At 26.0% G+C, this 18,721-nt stretch overlaps 1 protein-coding gene across 1 annotated transcript in view; it reads left to right on the forward strand.

Annotated features, from left to right (window-relative positions):
• Positions 1-18,721, forward strand: part of LOC129981975 (cell adhesion molecule Dscam2-like) — a 560,888-nt gene that overhangs the window by 524,180 nt on the left and 17,987 nt on the right. The window contains exon 25 of the mRNA XM_056093054.1: positions 5,646-5,776. Coding sequence (XP_055949029.1) covers positions 5,646-5,776 — 131 coding nt within the window. The remainder of the gene's footprint in view (positions 1-5,645; positions 5,777-18,721) is intronic.

An 18,721-nucleotide genomic window follows, 5' to 3' on the forward strand; every position in this document is an offset into this window, starting at 1 on the left:
AATAAATTTGTTAACAGCGAACTTCTCAAAACTCCTCGACATCCATTAAAATGCACGAATAAAACTTTTCAAAAATTCATCGAAATTGTTTCCGTATACTTGGGAAATCCCACTTTCAAAAGTTCTTCAAAAATTCATACCTACTAATTGATCCCTGTCTCGATGTTGTGTCAATAAATCCCCTATTTAAAAACTGAATATTTAAGATTTCCTCCGAAGTAGACTCGGCAGACATTGAATGGCAATCGCAGCGCATCGAAAGTGTTAAATAATTCATGAGACGGATGCTGAGCATTCCACCCTTTGGCTCACCTGATTGCTTATGCATATTGCAGGCGGAGGCGCGATTACAAATATATTCAGAAGTAAATTGAAAGCGAGAGAAATTTGAATATGTTCCAGTGTTTACTCGACCCTTATCTTCATTATCCAAGCCTTTGGGCCGGATCCATTTCTATGCTACCAGCAGCATTACGTTTTCTGCAACCACCGCTCTGGAAGGATTTCCTTCCGATGAGAAGTACAGTATTAACCTCCGAATCAACCTCACAAGAGCCCTTCTTCATACATCAGTCCATGGGGGTCCGGCTCTCTCAGCGCAATTTTAAGGGGGCCAATCTCCCGGGACGTCCTCTCCAGGGTTTTGCGATGCTTTATAATGACTCTCGACTGAGAAGATAATTGCTGTAAATTGCGCAATCCCCACTTCAGGCATTCTCATTTCACTTCATCGCCCTCCCCCCATAAACTTCACTTTTCGATCGAATGCTTTCACAGGGGGATTCCAGTTAGGAACGATTTCTCTCTCAGGAATTACTATACTAGAAATGTTATTTCTGGAGAGGATCCTTGTATGGTTGGATCCGGATTTCTTTCGTTTTCCATCAGGAGTTAGTCCGCCGGATATTTTTCCGTCCGGCGAGCACTCGTTAACGAGTCATTAACTCGCGAATCAGCTAACTTCGTTCCGTCGAAAGTGAATGCCATTTCGGAGGAGGATGTATTGAACAGTTTTATTATTGCTAGATTAGGTTTTCAGCTGTTGGAGACTTGGAATTCAGGTGCTTCTGACCGATTTTAAAGCTTTCATTTTTCAAATCAGTGCTTGCATTAGACTTTAAATTCCTAAACGGGAATTGGATAAGTATTTAAAGTTTCTCTAGCAATTTATAATGTGAAAGGTTGATTTTTTTTTACAAATCTAACATTTTTAAACACATAAGCTAGTTAATTTATCAACAAAATTATTTATAATCAAATCTATTTATGGCGATCATTTAGGTATTGAATCGGTAGCGGTTATCAGAAAAATGGCCTGGCAAAACTATTAGCTATTCCAGCTAATACTTAGCAAAATTTGTTTCAGTTTTAGTGAATGACGATTTGCTTCCCTTCATTCACTGGAACCAAAATTTAAGAATTAATTCGATGAATGAAAGAATTTTAAAAAGTATTTCTTAAATGTAAGATATTATATTAATGTAATATATCAATAGAAAAATAATTGTATTTTTCATTTTATTTTCGAATTTACTTTTGAAGTGCTTCACATTTTTGTAAAATTCTATTTTTCTTATACTTGGACTCATCTTATTTTATCAATCGGACCTTCTTAAATGCGGAGAAAAGGGCAAATTAATATTGAAATTAAAAAAATATATATTGATGCAAAATGTGTTGGCAAAAATATTAAAAGCCACTGCGAAGTTCAAACGAAACCTGTTAATGATTCTCTCTTAAATTCAAACTTTTCTTGAAATCTTACTAAAAACTTTCAGATTAAAAGTGAAAAACCTTTCTTTTAATAAATTATTCACCAATTAAACAAAAATTTTGAAAATAAATTTAGCAAAAAACTTTTTTTTTTTGTTGATACTTTAGAAAGTTGCGGCAATATAATCGATGCTATTAAATTAAATGTGTAAATCAAATCTCTTAAATAATAAAATAAAATAAAACAACGTTAATGCGCACTTTCTATATTATGATATCATAGGCTTTCTATACTTGCACAATGCTCAATGGATTAAGAAATCAAAATGAAGAGGGAGATATGTATTTCTGGCCGTGAATCAATTTCATTTTGTGTAATATTATTGAACAGATTGTAGGAATTATATACCTCCTTAATAGCTTAGATGTACTATAATATTGATGAATTCAATATATTCTGTAATATCAAGATATCAAATAAATAAAGGTTTAATGTTATAAATGGTAGATAACTAAGCCTATTGATTCAAATGTAGTAAAATGTTTTACGTTAACAGTAACCGAACATTTACTGAACTGTGTTAAACAATGCTATATGTACGATATTTACATATGTCTTCTTGTGATGCATTAATTAGAATACCTAATACGATGAAAATTTCTATTGTTTGGACTAATTTCAGATTTTACCATTAGGAAGTTAAAAAAAAATATTTTTCCACATAACTTTAACATTTGTTTTATTTAACGGTATACATTGTACCTTTAGTTTTTTTAATTGGTTTTTTTATTAATTGTTTATTTTTTAATTATTAATTAACAGCTTTATGTGTTCAACAAATAATTTCGTACCGATTAAAATACTCAAATAATTCTTTTTTATGAGTCAATAATGACTAATTGTATATGATTATTTTAATTTCATTTTATATTATTATTTGAATCATCAAATCTTATTTATTGTGATGTCTTTACAACATTTTATATTGCATCTAGTGAAAATTAAATTTTAATCACATGTATGAAATAAAGTTAAATTACATTAAGGGAAAAAATAAATCATTTGAAAATTTTACACATATATTTAATATATTTATTATAATTGAAAAAATAAAACATAATGAAATTTAATTTTTATTTGTTCATGAACTAATCTGAATTTATTTCCTAATGGAATTAATATTAGGTTGTATCGAATAACACGCAATTTACTAAGAAATTTTTTCCTTCGATTCAGTGACTTTTAAAGGCTTGAAACCTAATTTTAAGCTTACCCAATTTCTGATTGAACATTGAAAATTAAAAACCTATTTCAACGCTTCATTTTGTTACGTACTGACGTGTTTTTGCTACAGTGATGAAGTCCATAATACCAGCCGTATATGAATTGCATATAAAAGAACAATACAGTATGTTTTCTTGGTTTCTTTGCCTTCGTTCAAAGCAGATCATCCTTTATGTAATTTTCAACATATACTAACAGTACCTTTTTTCAGTATTATTTAGATAGTATATCTATGTATTTGCTTACATATATAATTTTATGCTTTATATTTTTATACTTATATTTTGATCATATTTCCGAACCTTTTCCATTGTATAATCTAAATTGCCGAATGTTTCTCTTTGCATTGAGTAATTTATTTCTGTTTAAATTTTGTTTTTTCTAGATTTTTTTTTTTTTTTTTTTTGCTTCTTGATTTTTTTTTTCTTACTCATTTTATTATTTCTTATTTTTACATTCTTATTTTTTTTCCTTTTCTGTTTGCTTTTGTGTCTATTTTTTTTTAATTTGAAATTTTCTTAAACTATCAATCGAGTATTGGCTCGAGTTTATAAGCCTTATTATACTTGTTGGAACACAATCTAAAACCTAAATAAATAAAAAAAAAAATTAAAAAAAACTGAAAACGTGAATTGGTACCAATATGTTTAGCTTCTCATGGTATTTATCAGATATCTATTTCCAAACAGTTGAGTATAGCAACATCTACTTCAGAATATAAAAAATAATAAGAAAGATTGTTGGTATCAAATATGAAAAATGATAAAGAAAACCAAATATAAATGACAATATTGATGTTACATTTTAAATCATTTGGAAAATTTAAGACGACTCAAACTAATTTTTATGATATCGAGAGTAAAACCTTTTTCTTTTTTTTATTTAAATAAAAAGTCAAGCTAAAATACCAGCTCTTCAGAACAGTGTATTTTGTTTTTATGTTTGCAGTATCAATCGTCTTTGAAGGAAAGATTGCAGATCATTTTACTGCCGACTAATTCAGACTGAGATCTCCGTATTGGGGTTCTCTGTCAATATTTCAACAAACTTCGAAAAGATTTTCTCCAAAAAAATGCCAAAAAGCGATTTCTTTAATATCGAATTTATTGACTCCAATGCTTATACAAGAAATTTTTCAATAAGTTACATTGAAAAATAAAATCTGTTACACGCGATGTTCTAATAGGAAAAGCTCTTTCGTAGAAACGAAATATGTTCACAGAAGTAGTTAACTGTAATAAACTTTCTTTCAAAAGGGTATTTTGATAACATAGTTATCGTATAATCTTAATATTTATAAAGTCTCTGTAATTATGCGTGTATATATGCATCTGCATATGTTTCCCTTGTCTCCCAAGCTACGAAACCGATTTTGACTAAACTTTGCACGTTAAATATTTAGAACCAAGCAAAGAAGGCCACTAACTATTCAAAGGATTTAAGGGAATTACATATTCAATTATGTAGAAACGAATCTTAATTTTGCAATTTTCCTGTAACATTAGTTCAAACTATTTTATGAGAAATATTTTTATCCTTTCTTAAAATTCAAATTTTTTATGTTCTAAATGGTAATAAATCCCCTTCTGTGCAATGCATTTTAAAATGTTATTAATTTTTAAAAAATAATTTAGACTATTTTGACATAAAGTGACATTTAGATTCTGATCTAATCTCTCACTGTTTTTTTAAAATAATTTTTCAAGAATTTTCTTTTATTGGTTGAAAATAGCTATTTAACATTGCTTTGAAGAACTTTAAGAAAAGGCTATTATATCTGTAATTTTCAAGTGATTACGAGTGACCAAAATGAGAGGATAATCAATTAAGTATTATGAAATGATAAATTAATTGAATGTATTATAATAATTTATACTAAATTTGTTCTTATATAAACATATTCATGAAATATTTAAATTCCAAGTAAACCTTAATATATCAACTAGTATAATATAAATTTGCAAAAATTTTCTTATAATAATGAATATTTATATCATGGTTTCTGTACAACATGGTTAAAAAATAATTCCATAAAACTCAATTCTGAAACATGAATAGGATTTATATAAAATTTATCGGGTCTAACCTCTTGATCCACCTTGTCACCAGGTAGAAATAAATTATTGTAATCGCAATTACAATCATTTAAATAATATAAACAGAAATAAAAACTAACGTTGAGAACTGGTGATTATTGCCGGATATGATGCAATTCCTCTCATGAATGTTACCGTTTGCAATGGAAGTGGGGAAATCAATAATAAGAACCGAGCTTTAAACAGAAGGGAATCGCGGGACAACACTCATATTGTATGCTTCTTATACCCATATTTGTGACAATCTCTGTTGGGGAAACACATTGTTCAAAAATAACGATTTGAACTCATGCTGCATGGTTTGCATATAAATTGACGAAAACTAGTTATTTACATGAGAAAACAATTAAAAAATTTAAAATGACAGCACGTTACATGCATTCTGATATTTTTCTTAATGTAGAATTTCTTTGAAATAGTTAAAATATTGATTGTATTATAAGGTGTTTTGACACTTTTAATAAATGTTTCTAAATTTTTACTTAATGAAAATTGCCAGAATACGTAATGTATGGGTAATCATTCATAATTCTTTTCATTTCCGTTTTTAGAAATTCAGACGAAGACGAAGGCAGCTTGAATGGTGATAAAGCATGTTTCCAGGGTGGCGGAAATACAACGGACAGTCATGAGATGTCCGAAGCTGAATGCGATCGAGATTATCATCAGCATCTGAGAAAAAGTAAGCATTATTGTTGCAATAAAAGCTATTTCAATAAAATCTGGAACTCAGGTAGTACAGAATGCTGCACAATATTTGGTTACAATATTGTGTGATAATATATTATACTTGCAGGCTTTGGTGACGAATTTATTGCCTCAGATTATTGACAATTTAAGTTCACGAGTAATTAATAGGGAATCCATTTTAAAACATTTCATCTTGTTTTTTAAGACGACTGAAAAACATGAATTTAATCAAATTTATTTACTATGTAGAAATTAAATTCAAAATTTGATAAAAAATTAAGTGAAACGTTTTGAAAAAATTAAATTTATATTATAAAAAAGACAATTAATTGAGTCTTAAGATAATAAGAAGACTATTTTTGTAAAGTTATTGTTTTGGAAGAAATGAAGATCTATTTTCGTAGGCAAATTATGATGATTAATTATCTATTTTGGTACTATAATAAACTTTCTGATTGAACACTATTTCTTGATTTTTTTATAGCTTTCTCCTCTGAATGAATGCACATTTTGGTGAGACAGAAAATATGAAGGCGTCGCTATTATTTTTTTATTTCCATTTATTATTTTGACATTTTTTTCTGTTTTATTTATATGGCTCTTGACTTTCTGAAAATCCATTTCGGAGAGACTCCTTTCAAATATACTTTTATAAGGTTAAACGTATCAGAAAAATACCAGATTTGAAATCTGATCCTGCATATGTTAAGTAGTGCTTATGGAAAATATTGACTCTGTCATATCATCAAAGATGAAATTTCTTCTAGTTTGTCTGGTGATAAATTTGCCTAGGTCAGGATCTGGGATCTGTTTACAGTGCCTCTTCGTCAGACGTCAGATCATAATTCTAAGCAATAAAATCCATCCAAAAGGAGATATGATGTTTCGAAAAACAGTACAACAACATATTTCAAACTTATTCGGATGTTTCGAAATATGATGTTAAAAAGCATTAGGAGCTTGATTGGGTTTTTTTAAGTAATTTTTTTACTATAAAATATATACATTATTGTATATGAATTGAAATTTAATACGTGACAAATAATCATATATACATTTTTATTACTTCTTTGCAACATTAAATAATGTATGAAAATAGTTTCATCAGAGATTTAAGTACAGGCCATTTTTGAGCAGAAAATTTTGTTAATAATAGAATACGAGAATGCGAAGTTCAAGAATTCAAATTTAAATATTCTTTGATTTATACAACGTTCAGCAGAAGATTAATTATGACCAAAAAAGTAAATACTTCATGATATTTTTATGTTGTTTTGAAAATGCATGATTATTTAAAATTTTCAAAACAATTCAATAAATTTAAAATATATATCATGATATCGAGCAGCCAGTGTGAAAAAGACTAGCTCAAATTTATATTTTTAATGTGTTGTCACATTATTAATAAATACTTCTCTGACGAAATATAATAATCAAAGTTTTTTATAAGTAATTTTATCATTTATTTTTTCATCTGACGTATTTTTCTGTGCCATATTATACTAATATAACCGTTTCAATATGTAATGTATTATTCTAGAACACAATATTGAAATTAAAAAAACAGTCCTTTCAAACTCTTTGATTTAGTATTATATAAAAATAAGAAAAGCAAATGCATCGCATCTTCCTAAAATCTGTCTTACATTTTAGAACTACATTTTCATAAAATTTCAATGGTTTATTAAACCTTAAATTTTTGATTGAGATTTAGTTTAGTTCACAATTTATATAAATCTGAGTACAATTATAATAAATAATTGAAATATAAAATACGTATTATATTATTAAAAGTTATAAGATAATATATATGTGTGTGTGTGTGTGTGTGTGTGTGTGTGTGTGTGTGTGTGTGTGTGTGTGTGTGTGTGTGTGTGTGTGTGTGTGTGTGTGTGTGTGTGTGTGTGTGTGTGTGTGTGTAACATTATTTTGTTTGCAGCAGAAGACATGTTTGAAGACATAGACGAGACGATGTATTTTTAATTTCGTTTCATTCTCTCTCGGGTGGCAAGCATGATTACTTACAAGAAGGCGCAGATCGGCGCAAAAGCAGAAATAAGAAAGAGCGCGAAACAAATGATCACTAGTCTTATATAACATAGGATTTCTGGCCACGCGCCGATGGAATACATGTATTGATCTTTGACAAGAGCAACGGAAGTTTAACTTTCATTTGATACGTAGCACTGATGGCGCATTATTTTTACAAAGGAATTAATTAAACCGAAAATGGAATTAGATCAGAAAATTAGAGAATATTTTTCAATGGGGTAAATTAAGATAAAGCTTTGGAAATTAATTTGTATTAAACTAAGAGTTTAAAATATCATCACACACACACACACACACACACACACACACACACACACACACACACACACACACACACACACACACACACACACACACACACACACACACACACACACACACACACACATACATACACACACACACACAAACACACACACACAGATATATATATATATATATATAAAACCTAATTTTTAATTTTGATAAAAATCTTATGTTAGTGATAAAAACATTTTTGTGATACAAGTCTCTTTTTGATATTTTTATACTGATTTTTTTACCGAAGACTTTTTTTCTTACTTTGAAATTTTACTTCCACCCGAAATTGAAAAAAAATAATGAAAAGTAACATTTATTATATTAAGATTAATTTTCTGAAATTGCAAATCTTAAATTATATCATAAAACAAAATAGAGTAAAAAAAAACATCTAATTTTCTTAACATCAGCATAAAAGGAATTCAAATAATTCCATTACCTATACCTTTTCTGTACTTAAGAATTGATATGTTCCTCTTTTATAAGCCTAACTGAGAAAAATGTCTTTTTAGATATAAAAAAGACTAAATAAAAGGGAGCTTTAAAAAAGGCTTATCTAACTTTGAAGAATTCATGCCTTGATTTTCAGATATTCACTTTTTAAAAGCATCTCGATTCAAAGAATAAATTCACCTAAATACATTTTATGGATTTAGATGTCACTTGAAAGATTTTAAATATTTAGGATTCTTAGAAAATAACTGCTATTTTTATGCTTACTATAAAATTGTACTTTTATATTTTTTTCTTTACTGTTCTCAGTTCTTTTCCTTTCATTATTTTTATATGCTGTTATTTTATTATACTTTTTTTTTAGTTTTTAAGCTGTTCATTTATTATTCTTTATGCACCCGACATTTTTATGATTACTATAAGCCAACTCTTTTATTAGTCCTTTCTCTTATTAACTTTAATTTTATTCTTTCTTTATTATTTTATACCGCTCCTTTATGCTTTTTAAAGTTACCGATAATTTTATGCTTATAATAAGAATTTACATTTATTTATTTTTCTTGTAAGTACTAAATGTTATGTAAATAATATGAATATTAAATTGTTTTACAATATTTCTTAATTGTTAAATAATATAATATAACATAATATTTCTTCATATATATTACTTCAGATTTTTTTTTTATAATTCAGTATCTATGAGCGTCACAATCATGAACATTAAATATTTTATTCCTTATAGTCAAAACTTTTAACTAATCATGTTAGACTTATTAATATAAATAAGTCACAAAAGATATAATTGCTGTTTTTTTTTGTTTCATATTTTTGTTTTTTATTCGACGCAACTACACAAAGATGCAAAGCTAGCAGGAACCGGCGGGAAGAACAATGTTTATTAGTACAAACGAACATACACACAACATAAAAATTAATGAAGTAGAAGTACATTATATGGAGTATAATTATAGCAATAAAAATGTGTATTTAAAATTTACAAACACATGTAACCTAATTCAGCAGAGGCGAAAAACAGAGGGATTGAGCATTTATAAATGAAGGGGAAATCTCGGTCTATATAATATTTTAGAGTAAGAAAAAAAAAATCAATTGCTATAATGCAATTTAATAATACAATATAATGCAATTCAAAGCAATTTAATAATATAATATAATGCAATTTAAAGCAATTTAATAATTCTATTTAAAGCAATTTAATAATACAATTCAAAGCTATTTAATATTGCAATATAATGAAATTTAAGGCAATTTAATAATGCAATTTAAAGAAAGCACGCAAAAATATATTTGCAAAAATATTTAGGGAGAAAAATGTACATTTTTACAAAATTTTATTTTTCTAATAATTAAATTTAAATTTAAATAATTTTTAAAAACTATCTGAATAATTAATGGCGTGAAATTCCGCATTGTTGACACAGTTAAAAACTTGATTAAAATTATTCTGCTTAGGTGTCTAATTGCTCGCTTTTAATTCAAAGAATTTCATATTTCTGAAATATTAATAATTATAATTATATTAATAATTATAATTATATTAATAATTATAATTATATTAATAATTATAATTATATTAATAATTATAATTATATTAATAATTATAATTATATTAATAATTATAATTACATTAATAATATTATTATGAAATATTATAATTTAATCTATAAATTTATCTTTCATAATAAAAGATGAATTCAATTATAATAAACTCTAGCAGTAATTTGGTAATACAATAACAAATCTTCTTTATTACCTTTTATATATTATTGTCATAAATAATTATCTTTTGAAAAATTACAACTTAAACTCTTTTTCGTTTGATAGTGTCAATATAAAATGTAAAATGTTCCTTATTTTTTTTTAATTAAGAAAAATTGCATTAAATTGTTGCAGCAGAAACAAATTTCAGAGGTATTCAAATATTGCATATTTTTTCTTACTTATTAAAACTGAAAAAAAAATCCGGAAAACATACTAATGTCCAAATAAATTTCATAAATTGAGATAACTGAAAACGAACCTCTATTAATTACAAAAATTGGCAATGATATTTCTGCTAAAACATTCACGATTTGTTAAATAAGAAACAATTTTCACTCATAATAAATAAGTTTAAGCAACGGATGGCACAATATAGATCAAAACTCAGAAAAATCTAAATTAAATAACTTTAATCTATATAGTAAGTATATTCACTATCGTGTCATCGCAATAGAAGTTTGATTTCAATAATATTACATATTTCTTTGCAAAAAAAAAAAGAAATGAATTTGTTTTCAAATTTTGATTCTATATTCAATATATTTAAAAATTTTCTTTAACATAAAAGAAATATTTGTTTTTTGTTTTTAACAAAAACAAAAATTATGTTCATAACTTTTCTAAAATAATATTCATCCAAAAAATATAATTGTTGAAAATTTTAAGTTGAAAGATTTTTCATTTTTGCTATGCACCTACCTGCAAGAAATAAACTTTGAAGATATTGCAACAAATTGAGCCGTATAAAAATATTTTTAAAGGAAAAAAATTCTTAAAATATATTTTACATTAATTAGTACAAAGTTAATTGCAATAAACTGCATTTCAAAAATATAAAGGCAAAATTAATGTACCTTCTTTGCACCATTTTTAATAATGATCTTTAATTTCTTTTTAGAATTAAAGGATTTTAAAGAGAAAAAAATTAATGAGATAATATTCTCACAAAAGTTAACAACCATGAATAATAAAGAGAATTTTAATTTTACAGCACCAATTAAGAGTCTCTAATTTTCTTTAATCAAAAAATAATTAGATTTTTATTCTTATCTTAACCGATAATTTTTAAGTCGAAGATTTTATTGTCGCTTTTGAGAAAATAGAAAATATGTGAAACGTTTATTCCTAACTTAAATGCTTTTATATTATTGTAGCTATTAATTTATGTCTCTTATTTATTATGTAATCAAATAAAATATTTTGTTAAACTCCAAATTTATACCATTTATGAAAGGATGTAAATATTTAAGTATAACTCATTTTTATTTTGAAAATACAAAATAATGTAGAATAATTCATTGAAGTAATAAGTCTATCATTTCCTTTTATTTTTCCTGAATTTAAATTTTGAAACAATTTTTATGTTTGTTCAGCATATTACTATGCAAAATGTAATATATAATCAAAAGTATATTGAACGGATATTTTTATTTAACTGTTAATGTTGATTTCCAAATATAAAGGACTTTTTAATTGTAAATTTGTGTGAGAATTCATATACTTCAGTTTTAATTGGATTAAATGTTCCCGTGGGGGAATATCTGTATAAATTCAATTAATACACATCGATATAAATCGAATTATCGACAATGACTCTAAAATTTTGCAAAATATGGATAGACAGAATTATTTATTTAATTTTATCGAAATGGAATTTGTTTCGACTCTCATGTTATGAATTACTTAATTCAAACCTTTTTAGGTTTCTTAAAACTGGTTTTCTGAAAGAAAATTAATCTTGGATTTTTTTCGCCTTTACTATTGTATGTCAGTTACCAACATTTTAATTACTTCAATAGGTAAAATAAAATAATAATATAGTTTATTTATATTATTATAAATAATATAGCTTACTCAATAGGTAAAATAATATAGTTTAGCAAATAAATAAAGGAAATGGAAATAAATAAATAAAATCACAAATATTATAAAAGTTAAAAGCAGTAAAGCATAAAAAAATGTACAAAAATATGTAAAATAAATGTTAAGCAATAAACTTTTGACATTCTTTAAAACAAAATAGGTGGATCTTCTTAATAACATTTCATAAACAAAAGTATAAACTAAAAACACAAAACTTAATGGAACTAAACATATTTTAATAAGAATTAAGAATGATTTATGAATATTTCAATATTGAAGGGATAACTGTTTTTCGATAGTTGCAAAGACGCATTTTGAAACATTTTATTTATTTCGTGTGACAAAAGAAATTAATCAACCCTCTTCAGGACATCACTCGGAGTAGATTGAACTTTCTGAACATTTAAGTTGTTGCTTTATCTCAATAACCTTAATTCAAGAAATTCCTCTAAGACGAAAAAATACAAATACAATTATTAATTAGGCAATATTTCTAATACAATATATGTTTATGAAATAGTGACTCTAACATAATTACTCATTAAAATCGATCAAACGAGGTGTTGTATTAAGAATGGGTGCCTTAACGAGAGACAGTTAATGTTTATGATAGAAAATAATGGACAGGAAGATGAATTGAGTTTCTACATCGGATTTGAGTGTGAATATAATTAACGGGTTTTCCAGTGCTTTATTCTTTCCTAAGTGGAATCAGCAAAAGAGTTTTCGCCAGAAAAGAGAATAATTTCATAATTTAATTAAATACGATGTTATTTATTGTCCACATTCATTTTTTTAGCAGTTTTAATTCAGATATTTTTTGTAATCTGAAATCTAATTAAAATTCATAACAGATAAAAAATTCTCCTGCTGGCGTTTTTAATTTATATATTGCTGCTTTTTTAAAAAAATTTTTTAATGTCGAATTCTTCTTATGCTAATTGCACAATATGATTATCAAAATTTCAAATCAAATTATATTCAGCGATGGACTAAGTATATCATTTATTCTTTAAAAGATTTGTAAGACATTTTTCGTGAAAGGAAACGCAAAATTTGGGAATTGAAATTAAGAAGATCGGATTTATCAATGAGATTCTCAATCATTTGAAGTGTTAATCATTTTAAAGAAATACGAATTTATTAATATTTTATACGTTTATGATAAAAATTGCTAAATCAAATTAATTTCCATTAATATAAAATAAAATTCGTTAGAGTAACTGACATTAAAGTAACTGATTCTTAATTATACGGACTCTTGTTTTTAACAAATAAAAATTAAATGAAATGAAATACAAATCAATTCTTTAGTAAATCATTCGAATAAAAAAATTAAAAGTAACAATTGATTTTATATTTATATTAAAAGTAACAATTGATAGTAAATTTATTTAAATTGATATGATGTTTATTAATTAAAAAAGTGTGTGGGTTTTAATATTTATTTCATTTTTAAATTCGATTTAGTTCTGTTTCATTAAATTGTTCAAATGCTATTAGCCACTTGATTATTCTGAAAATATTGTAAATTAAAAAAAATATTGAGAAATTTAAAGATTAATTTAGTTGATGGTTTAATAATAATATATGTATGCATGTAATTCAATTTAATTGGTTAATAATTCAATTTAAATCTGAATGCATTAATACAAATTCTTCTGATACTGAAAAATGATATGGAAAAGAAATGCTTTTAAGAACTGGAATTACAATTATTGTGATGAAATATATTCAGATAGTAAAGCCAAAGCATTCATAGCTTCAATAGGAAATAAATTTCATAACTTCTAAAACATAGAGAGTAAGAAAAGCATGAATTTAATTTGATTTTGCTCTAAATATCTTCCTCAAAATGCTTTCATTTAATTTGCTGCAGATGTAATAGCTTTAGAAACTTTGGTTATAAGATAAGCATAACTATTACTTTCGCAGACGTTTAAAAGAATTTTCTTTAAAGTATGAATGATACTTATTGTGAAATTTAAAAGCATTGATGGCATCTGAGAAATTGTAAATGAACGAAGTTCACTGATTTCACCACTTACAGTGAAGACCATCATCAGGACATGGAGATAATAGACAACATAAACTGAACTGAATAATGTCAAACGATGAAGTAAAATATTTTATAAAATTTATTAGGATTTAAATTCCCGTCTATAATCTACGTTCGTTAATTTGGGACATTTATCCGAAAGTGAACTAGTGAATTATCTGTTCAATATATGAAAGCATTGGAGGCTAATATCAGAGAATGTGGAGAACGCGTATGTTACTGATACTGCAAAAAATGTGCCACTTTTGAATGAACTTTTTTACTCAAAGAAAAGATTTGATAAATAAAGTAAATATTTTTTTTCTGTATTTTTGTTTCATTCTTATAATTTCCAATCTTTCATGATAGTACTCTAGATTAAATAATCATATTGCGTGTTGTGTGTTGCTGAGATTTTTAAATTAGATGTTTTATTTAAGAAAAATTAGATTTATTTAAGTTTAGAAATTAAATATTTTTCCAAACTTTATTAACGAAAATAACTTTTTATTTAGAATCCAAAGCGCTAATTTAATTTATTACTTTAAATTAAATAAAGGTTGTACCATATCTCACAAGTAAATATTGATGAAGAATTGTCAAGGAAATATTTCTTTGCAGCACATGAAATACAAATATTTTTTTTTAAATCCCCAGCACCACAATTTGTATTGACCTGTATTATTTAAACTCGCAATGAAATATTTAATTGAAATTTATGAAATATACAATTAATACAAATTATGAATCTTATACAATATGTATTTTACTAAATAATCCTTCCTATTACTACATAATCATTTTGAACCAAATTTTTAATTCAGTTAATATTCGATTAAAGATATTTAAATATATCTATTTACAATCAGTTAACTATTACAGAAAGTCAAATAGTCTCAATAACCAGAGTTATATTTAATTATTATATTATTAATGAATCTACAATTATTAACGAATTAATTTGAGAAATAAAAATTTTAACTATATCAACTTATATATTCCTAATAATTGTATGAAAGAAATCTTGCGACAAGACCCCTGTGAGATAATATCTCTTAAAATTAATTTCTCGTTTCAAAGCTAAAAATATTTTTAGTTCAGTGTTTAATTTTTAAATTAGCATTTTTGTCCTCTTTTGTACATAAGATGTATGTTTTATGTATATAAGATCAATTTTGTGTACTTAAGGATGTTTCTAAATAGATAAGATCTCAAAATTGATCTAATTCTGACAGCTTAGACTGATAATTATTATTCAGAATAATAATTAACATTCAGAATAATAATTAATATTCAGAATAATATCTCTGAATGGTATACCATATGATTTTAAGTAAGATTTGATTAAAAAATATCAAGTGAAATTTTTCATCAACGATTAAATATACTATACATGAACTTTATTAAAATACCAATTCTCTAAAATGCTTTTATATGCTCATAAAATAAAGATATACATCCTAATTTACCGTGGCAAATAAATAATTATTTTCATGAAGTATCAATGCAAAAACACATAACAATTATTTCTGAGCTGAAATAAAAATTTTAAATATTTTTTTTATCAAGTATCAAATTTAAGTTCTGTAATTTTTATTAGGTATAAATTATAATACAAAGTATAGTCAGAAATTCCTATATTAGATTACAATGAAAACTAGAATATTAATTACAAATGTTGATGGGCAAGTATTTTGAAATGATGATTTAAAATTTTAATGAATCACAACTTACATTCTAAATACATGATCCCACCGGGATATGAGGATGAACAGCTTTCGGCACGGTGGTTTGTACTCACCACCAGTGTGAGTAATGGAATTGTGTGAATTGACTACTCCCTATCGATGACGGAGCATGCTTCCTACTGGAAGTGTTGTACCTTGGCAGGTAATGGCCCTAAGGACTCAACCTTAGCTTCCGCCAATGCTGTTGTAGTCATTCAAATTTTATCGGTGTGCCTAAGGGAGTTTAGATTCGTGATTCCCAATAATTTGAGTGCTTCGGAAAGTGACCTGATATCCCTATTACATAAATGAAATCCTGTATTGTAAAATAGTGTACCTCGTATAAGATGTAAAAATAACAATATTTTATAATTGGGAAGTCAAGTATCATTTGAATCATTGTTGTCCTGCTCATTTTTCTATTCACATCCAATTTCAGCTTTATTAGATAAAAGAACTTTTCATCAGCAGATAATGTATCATCACAAGGCACTCCTGTCCATTAAGGGTATTCTGAAAAAGTCTGGTCAAGCTAATATATCAGGCACAATAAAAGAAGTAACATCTTTTAGTTGTCAAAAATCCAGGGGCGCTCTAAAGCAGAGAACAAAAATTAATCCTGTACCTAAATCATATTCTTTAGGTAGTAGAATTCCCATCACATCTGAGGGGACCTCTCCAGAAATATTGACCACCCACTTTCTTCGTTCATACCATGAAGTGTCTGCCATTTGTCAATATATTAAATAATTTTCATGTATATTATATAGAGATGATAATATTGTGGTGAAAAATATATAAAAGACAAATGTTATTTGATAATCTACATGGTCTTCATAAAGAATGCGAAGAAAATTATCAATAAAGCAATGATAATTTTTTCGGCTTTGTGAATATTCTTCGTTAAGTTGTCCAACAGCCTTTCAATAAAAGAACTGCGATACATTCTCAAAGAAGAACCGAAAGGAGTTCCAATAATATATCCATAATACTCTAGGTCTGTGTTTCAAAATAATACATGATTTATCGTCTAATGACATTTAAATTATTTAAAAATGCTCCACCTCTCTTTGATAGATTTAGCCAGTTAATAGAAAAGAAATCATGCTGTAAAAATTTCTTTAGCAAGATTTTTTTTTATCTTTTTAATCATAATACATTCATACATCATTCCACATCAAATATCACGTGAGCATCAATATATCAACGAGTTATGCTATCACACTGATGAAATTAAAGTGATAAATTTGGAAGTATGGCTATCAAAAGTCAGCAGACAGCGATCTAAAGAATTAATTTCAAAATATTTGGATTGCCCTTTTATTGTTTCAATGGCTTGAATTATGTGCTAACGAGAACAACTTTGTTTAGATTTACAATGATTATAATTTTTAAAGCACGAAAAATTTGAAAATCTTGAAATACAATTAATCACATAGTAATACCTTGAAATAACATTCGAAAGAATTAAACGATGAATTGATACTTAATAAAAGAACTTATTATTTAATGAGTTACATTTTAAGTAATAAATACCGTCTAGACATATGAAATATTAGTATATTTTGAATAATTTCTAGGATTCTTATTAAACTAAGTGAGATACAAATATATATATATATATATAAGCTGCATACGAGGCCTTGTTGACAATTAAAAAGAATTGTAATAAGGGTTACACATTCCTCACCTTTTGTATAGTTTATTAAGCATTTATAAATGTCCTGCAAATTTCGAGAAAAAAATTCAAAATTAATTTTCTTACAGAATAATTACTAATATGAAAACATTTCATTTTCAAAAAGAATGTGTTACGTATTTATTTTTATTTGCATAATGATCCCAAAAAGACTTTGTATATTTTAATATAAACATTAATTACTAAATCATGGAAATCTCACATTTTAAGCATCATCACATACTAAATTTTTATAAAATGAATGTTGACACCTATTCCACAACTTTGCTTTTGTTTTCATACGTTACTCATATTTATTGAATCTATATCATATTAAATATCAATAATTTGCTTATCAGATTAGTTTGGATTATTAATATTAAGTTTTTTTGCTCATCTTACAAAATAAGGAAATGTATTTTTAGAATTCATCGATATTAGGAAAATGGCATAAATAAATTTTTGATATTAATAATTAATTCATTACATTAACAAATAAGCAACAGCAATGATTATGAATGTGTATTGTAAATTCCTTAGAGTTTCATGAAATAACAAAATAGGCACGTGGGATACGATAAAGGGAACCTCCACCCCGAGAAGTTATGATTTTAATTTAAACAACAATTCTGAATATAAAAATAAATAAATAAATACTACTAGCGATCTACATAATTAATTTCGAAGTATTTGTTTTGACATCTTATCTCCTCTTTCTCCCTCTAGACAATATGTGTATTTTTTTATGATAACATCTTTATCCTTTTCATTATCATGTGTCTACAGCAACAGCTTATTCTCCAGAGCACATTAGAAATTGAACTATACCACTGAGGTACTGATATCTGGTTTGTAAATGATATTTCATCTTGAGTATTATAATCTTAGGTGTATAATTTTTTTAGTTATTAGAATTGTTACATGAATAAATTTGTTGGTGAGTTTCCACTGGCTACACCGTTTCACATGTTGATTTAATTTAATTTTAAAAATGAGGGAATTGAAATGGATCGTTTACAAAAGGGGGATAATATGAATTTGATC

The sequence above is a fragment of the Argiope bruennichi genome, chromosome 8 (genome assembly GCF_947563725.1).
Source record: "Argiope bruennichi chromosome 8, qqArgBrue1.1, whole genome shotgun sequence".
Lineage (NCBI taxonomy): Eukaryota > Metazoa > Arthropoda > Arachnida > Araneae > Araneidae > Argiope > Argiope bruennichi.